Source organism: Copidosoma floridanum, unplaced genomic scaffold (genome assembly GCF_036245765.1).
Source record: "Copidosoma floridanum isolate Cflo_tuat_1 unplaced genomic scaffold, Cflo_Japanese_pri ptg000020l, whole genome shotgun sequence".
NCBI classification, from domain to species: Eukaryota; Metazoa; Arthropoda; class Insecta; order Hymenoptera; family Encyrtidae; genus Copidosoma; species Copidosoma floridanum.
The window spans coordinates 3,654,097-3,660,956 of NW_028321897.1; the positions used below are offsets into that span (position 1 = coordinate 3,654,097).

Below are 6,860 nucleotides of genomic sequence, written 5' to 3' on the forward strand. Positions count from 1 at the left end.
ACTATAATGCTAATATTTCACATTTTTTTTATGGAGACAGAGTGAGTGGGATAAGTTTATAAATTTTTACCTAATATCACGTTCTCTCTGGAAATCTCCCATCTTTTGTTATACGGCAGAAGATCTGCTTGATCATCTACTGTAAGCTCTGGGTTCATAAGATCAACTGCTCCTTCTTCGAAATGCGTAAAACCCGCTTTTAACAGTTTATTTTCTTTGAACTTGAGATTTCCATTGATTGGATGATCAAAATTTTATTTAGCTACAGGTTTGATTCCTTTAGTGTTAGTGCTTTAAACATTATTACACTTTTTTAATTACCTTTCTATATTGTGCCTTCAAATAAAAATGAATTGAAAGAGATACAAGAATTGTAAACGACCACACTATCAGTACAATCTAAAAGTAAAGTTTTTGATTTTCTGTAGTAAAAATAAATGGCTTTAATTATCACACTATTACTTCCTTTTTATTAGAAAAATAAAGTTAATAAATATATTTGTTGTACAATTCAGAAGACCAACTGCTACTAATTATTTTCAAAATATAATAAAAAAAAAAAATTTTAGTCAGGAATAACATTGTTTTAAAGTTGCCAAAACAACTACTTCACCAATTTTTTACAATAGAAGCTTGATTTTTTAAGAGAAACCATGCATAACTTTATTTAAAAACTATCAAATATAAAATATTTTGTTTTTGACTGTAAAGAACTTATTTAGTTGAACATAAGTTTTTTCTGCGAAATGCAGTGCTCTCATCACATGTTAGGAACCATTCATTTTTTTCCTGAGTAGTAAAGGACAGTTAAATTCATTGGCAATCGTTACCTTTTACAATAATTGTTTGAGATTTTGTAACTGGCCAGAAGCCATTGTCTGCAACACATGAATAATTTCCACGATCGCGTTCTAAAAGATATCTTATGATTAATTTCTGATTTCTCTCTTCAAAATTGATTTGTTTTGATGACTTCAAAGGTGTTCCATCTTTGAACCAAGTTATATTAGGTGTTGGCGTGCCTTCAAAGTAACATGATAAATGGACAGGATTTTCAGGGTCTTTCGCCAATCGTGTTATTGCAACGTTATCAATATTTCCACGAACAAAGTAAGCCGGAACTATAAATAAAAATCGTTAGACTAAACGACTTAATACTTATATAACGAAAGTTTATAAAAGTAACTTGCACCGCGATAATTCTAGAAACCAAAATTTTTTTCACTCGTACCATTTATTTGAAGAGAATATTCTTCTGACATTTCCTTATACCACAAATTTTTTGCTACACAATAGTAATTCCTTTCATCTGAATGACTGACATTACTAATAGACATAATGGCACGATGAGTTAAGTTAGTTTCTTCAAACATGACGTGTATTCTTTCTAAAACATTCAAAGATCAAGATTATTTAAGTTTAGATTAACTATGACGCCTTTGAAGTTTGATTAATTGCTCGTTCAACATAAATCTAGAACTGACCAGAATCTTCAAGTTTCTTGTTTTTATCATCACGCCAGTAGACTTTGGAATACATATAATTGATAGCAGCACATACTAGAGAAATATTTTGACCTTCGCGAAACTTCGTTTTCGTCTGTATAATTCCATAAGCCTTATTGGGATCTCCGTCTTTCAATAAGGATATGAGCGTTAAAAAATATATTAAATCCTAAATTTTATGGAACTAGCTGGATTAAAATTTTATACCTGTAACATAAATATAATGTTTATCGCTGTTGCATCCATAACTATTGCAAGCCGTGCATTTGATTGTTGACTTCGTTTGAGGTCTTATGGTAACTATGGACTCATTTCCATTACTTTTACTTTGTGCATTTGTGTTCTCATCGCTTACATACTATAGCACAATTTAAATAATTGTTATTTGTCATACTTTAAAGTGTTATTTAAAATCATCAATGTAAATTAACAAAGTTCTGCTTTTTACAACGAACAAACCTGTAGTTTAGAGGTTTCATCAATATGTTCGAGCTTCCTCGGGTTACTCACATAGCTCCATGATATATTGAACTTGCGATTACTTTTAACAAGGCAAACAAACATTGCAGTCTGGTTAAAGCTATAGTATTCTTTTAAATAACTTGGATCAAACCTTACAGTTGGCTTATCTCAAAAAAAATAAAATAGTGGGAACATTGTTACAGAAAAATATTAAAATAATAATAAAATGTACATTAAAACGAATATTATACTGTATTGTATTATGAGAGTGACACAAAATTAAGTCAAATTAAGCAGACTACCAATTTTTTTGAATATGGATGAGCTGACACCTTTGAAACACAATCATCACTTTACTAAATCTGATTTTCGTCAAAGTTTTTCTTTAATAAAGCAAATGCATAAGAATATGCTGTTAAAACTAACAAGAATTCAAAGCGTAACACAACGTAGCTATATATTACTTGGTCAAGAGTACTCGAACAAGTAAGCATTTATAATACCTTTCGTATCCATGATATGAGGACGGTTTTTTAAAAATTTGAATGAAATTGACACATTACTTACTCGTCACATGGAAATTAAAAATTTTGTGATATTATGAAAATTCACAACGCATCATGACTTATTCTAAAAATGATGGCAGTTATGAGCATGTGATAAAACGCTGTTAGCTTTTAACACCAAAAGCTGAAGTATCTCAAACTACTAGGATTTTAAATTTTGTCGTACGAATCAACTGTCTCATTATAAACATTTTCAAGTGATGTGCTGTTCCATAGGTAAATGGTACTTTAGTGATGAAAATATTATGTGTACCAAGAACTTTAAGATGAAATGTTATGTTCTTTTTTCCCGCAATGCTTTTAGCTGTAAGTGTGTAAATTCCATCATTAACGATCGAAATATTATCTATTTGTAAGCTACTTGTCGTTCGGCTATAGGTTCTAGATATTGAGTTTAATGGATGTGATAAAAAATTAAAATTGCCACCATAATTATCCACCCTGAAAAATATTGCATTTCTTAATAAAACTAAGAACTAGCAAATCAGACTTTCATTAATTTAAATTTTATTACCAATTTAAAATAGGTTTTGGACATGCAGTGATATTAACCCAAAACGTAACAGATTCACCACGTAATCTCCATACTTTTTGCTCAGCAGACGTCAGATTGATGTAAGGATTGTTAAAATCTGCCAAAAAAATAATTGTAAAAGCATATTAATCATTACCAAAAAGTATACATAAAATCGGTCCATGACCTACCATATACACAGATATCCACATTAGAACTTCTCTTTTCGTTAAACGATGATTTTACTTGGCATTCGTAATTCCCTGCGTCTCCAAATGTAACATTGTCAAAAATCAGCTGTGATGTTATTGTATTGTATTTGTAATACTTCTTTACAACTTCCTTGATGGTATTTGGAATCATCCTAGAAGTCTAATGAATGTCAATTTCTTATGATTTGGTAAATGTATCAGGAATGTTGTATACAATTTTTTGTAGTTACTAAAATATTGTAAGGTTATAAATATATTAAATTCTACCGAGTTTTGTGGAATTTTCCAAAAAATGTTGTAAGTTGCTTCTCTGCTGACTTTGACGGTACAATTAAAACTTAATCTTGAGCCTGTAGTGATATGTTGTGGACCATCCACGATTATTTCTGGTAAACTCACACACTTATCATGTTTAGTAAATATAACTTTTGATTTAACTATGTATGTTGAAAGATTTTGATTCACTTCACAAGTGAATACCCTACCAAACGGTATTCCTGTATACCGCATGATGTAACCTACTTTGGGATCGAATGTTGTCGTTTCATCCACTTCATATACCTAATATAATTAAAAATATTTTTAAAATCTACTACACTTATTTTATAGATAAATATTCAAACAAGGTTATTTTACATTCTCGTATCTTTTTAAAGTAACTTTGAATTCAGGAGAAGTCGTTTGGCACGGAAAAATTATGTATCCAACACATCCAAAAGCAAATAAATAACTCCATTCTTTATGTACATGCACAAATGGATTTTGATTAGCTGCATAACAAAAGTGACACATTTACATACATTTTTCATACAGCAGTAAAATAGTATGCAATCATTTTGCATTAAAGAAATCAAAGACCAAAAATTTTATTATATCCTTACATTTAACATAAACGTACAGCCAAGTAACTTTTGGATCGTTGTAATTTTTTACCGTCAAGTTTGTTATTTGTTTGCTTTCATCAGCACAACAATACCAGCCAGTGTCTCCGAAAACAGTTGATGATCTTATAAATGTCTTGTTGGTGCTCCTGTTTTCTGGTATAATATCAGGTCGAGAGGTTGTCTTTTATTAAAATAAAAGTTAGTCGTGATAATAAAATTAAAATGTCTTTTTTTTTAAATCACATACTTTTAGAGAAAAAAACAATAAGAATAACTGTGCTAGAATGGTAATCTGATGTCATTCCACCGTCTAGGTTCTTTCTACTTTGGCCAATCTAATTTTTACCATTCTGGACAGTAATTTATATTGTAGAAACAGTAAAAATCAATGTACTGACGATAAAAATTATCATCCTAAATTTTAAAAACTACTTTTAAAACAGGAAAAAGTCTCGAGATGACCGAATAGCACCGTATTACTTTTCTTGCACAGTAATTTTTATTATTTTTTTCTCTAAGTGTACAAGCATATAATTGTAAAGTCATTTAACTTACTCTACCCCATGTATTGCTGGTGGGAAAATAAAAATTAACGTAGCCATTGCTTGTGCATGTAATATTCAGAGTTTCTCCTTCGTTTATCTCCAACTCGGTCACATTTGGATATAGTTGAGGCTTATATCCATCGCAGCCTATGATATTCAAAATTAGTTATTAAATTAAATAAAATCTTAACTTAAAGACAGACAGCTTTTTTACGATTGTCTGTATGAGAAGTATTATTGCATTAATTTTTAAAAATATGATGAAAGGGGGACTTTTTTCTTATTGTTCCTAATCACTCAAAACTGGACGAATGCTCTTTCGTAAACTGAGTTTTTTTCAATAATTATCTATGGTGTAACTATTTATTAATCATCTATTAAAAAAGTAAGAGAATTTTAAAGGATTGAAAAAAATGTAGCCCATGAGTAGTAAAATAGTTTGAACTACCTTGTAATTATATTCTTTAATTTTAAATAATACGAGTTAAAGAAAAATGCATCTAATCAGCCTTCAACTAAGAATAAAATTTCGTTTCTGCTGCACATTTAAAAGTGAAAGTTTCATACACGTTCTAAAAGGAAGTTGTTACTTATAGTTAAAAAACATTATCTTTTTTTATGTTTGTTTTACAGAAAGTTAATTTACTGTAAAAAAATCAAAATGAAGTTTTAACATAATTTATGGTTATTTTTTTTATTGTGTATTGGAATAATTTGGTGGTCTTATAGAAGCCATTAAATTTCGTTCTATTTAAAATTTGATAAGCTTTTGTTTACTACTTTATGGTAAAGCTCTTTGTTTTATTTTGCAACCAACCTAAGAATAGTTTGCAAAAATTAACAATAAGTAATCGTTTAAAACTCTTAGATTATCACTGTATATTCTCACGTTACAAGTTTTGAACTTTTAAGGCGAGTTGTGGTATTGCTATTACTTTTACTCAAATGTTATCCAACGCGTACATAGATATAATATACATGTGTGAGTAGTGCCTATATAAGAACTTGCGGAATATCAACATGTTGTATTCACCGCCTTACCATTACCATCTTGCGTGCTACACATAGTCACTATAGTAGTGTGACAATTGTAAGTGTTTATTATAGCACAAATTTCAAATATAATTTTCGATCTATAAATATTTATTATATTACATCCTGCATTTTTTGCGTTTATAAAAATTTTGCACCTGATGAGCACCTGTTATCCATCTTGATAGCATTACCACCCAAGTTATTAATTTTACATTTAATTAATAAGGATTTGAAAAAGCTGAAGGGCTAAAACTTTGCATGAAAGTATTTTGGTCGGATTTAATATTTTTATTAAATACATTTTTCAGACGATTAAATGGTTCTAATTCAATTGCGATGTATTATACTTGTTTTGTCACAGCCCTGTTGTTAAACAGCAACGCCATCTTATCACTTAATTAAAGTTACCATGTATGCTCAATTGTATTAAAAAATAAATAATCAAACACCAATACTAAAAAGTAAGTTATAGCGCACACATGTACATGCAATATCAGTACTATTTATGGCTGCAATTAAAATTTTTTGGTAATTTTCCGTAAGGTCAATTAATGTCATGGTTAGATATTTACAGTTATGTGTTTAAAAGTGTAAGTTGTTAACTCAACGTACTTGATTGTATAATCAGAAAAATAAGTAGCTTTGCCATCTGCAAAAGAGTCAGCGGGTCCCTCCAGCCTTGAAAGCTCGACATTGCTGACGAGAGGGAGTGCCTCACTCGTAAATCAAATAGTTGAAGCTTGAAAAGTTGAAGCCCTTTTTGGCCTAATTTATTTAAGATGTAGGTATAAGTAAAGAATTACTCGGAACTAGTCAACTCGACTTATAGTTGTATCGCTGACTTGAAGAGTCTTTGTTTGTGCCTCGTTGCAGTGGCCAACCCATGAATCGGATAATAAATACATATAGTAAAGATACTAAAAGGTGACTACGACTTGTCACCCACTGTACGTAGGCGTATGATTGTGATTTGTTCAATAGTAATTAAGCTAGTCTACGCTGAAATGTAGAAAAAGAACTTACCATCCGCTGTCAGCCACCTGTCCTCATTATGCCTCCAATATACCTTACTGCAGCTCCCCCGTGATTTTATTACTGAGCTACGCGTTTGATAAATTGAAGCCCGAGTAGTTGTAT

General features: G+C 30.3%; 1 protein-coding gene across 1 annotated transcript; it reads right to left on the bottom strand.

The window, feature by feature from the left end:
- Positions 1-1,202: 1,202 nt before the first annotated feature.
- On the bottom strand, positions 1,203-2,069 carry LOC149374318 (uncharacterized). Its single transcript, XM_089594010.1, has 4 exons — positions 1,965-2,069; positions 1,713-1,863; positions 1,485-1,634; positions 1,203-1,387 (listed from the first exon to the last, which is right to left on the bottom strand). The coding sequence occupies exons 1-4, from the start codon at positions 2,067-2,069 to the stop codon at positions 1,203-1,205; spliced, it is 591 nt and encodes a 196-aa protein (XP_089450136.1).
- Between the last annotated feature and the right edge of the window lie 4,791 nt (positions 2,070-6,860).

Excerpts from the sequence above, each read along its gene's own strand:
- LOC149374318 (XM_089594010.1), bottom strand. The coding sequence starts at position 2,069 with ATGTTTGTTTGCCTTGTTAAAAGTAATCGCAAGTTCAATATATCATGG. Across the intron at positions 1,864-1,964 it reads ATGAAACCTCTAAACTACAG|TATGTAAGCGATGAGAACAC; the intron begins GTTTGTTCGTTG and ends ATTGTGCTATAG. Across the intron at positions 1,635-1,712 it reads ACATTATATTTATGTTACAG|ACGGAGATCCCAATAAGGCT; the intron begins GTATAAAATTTT and ends CCTTATTGAAAG.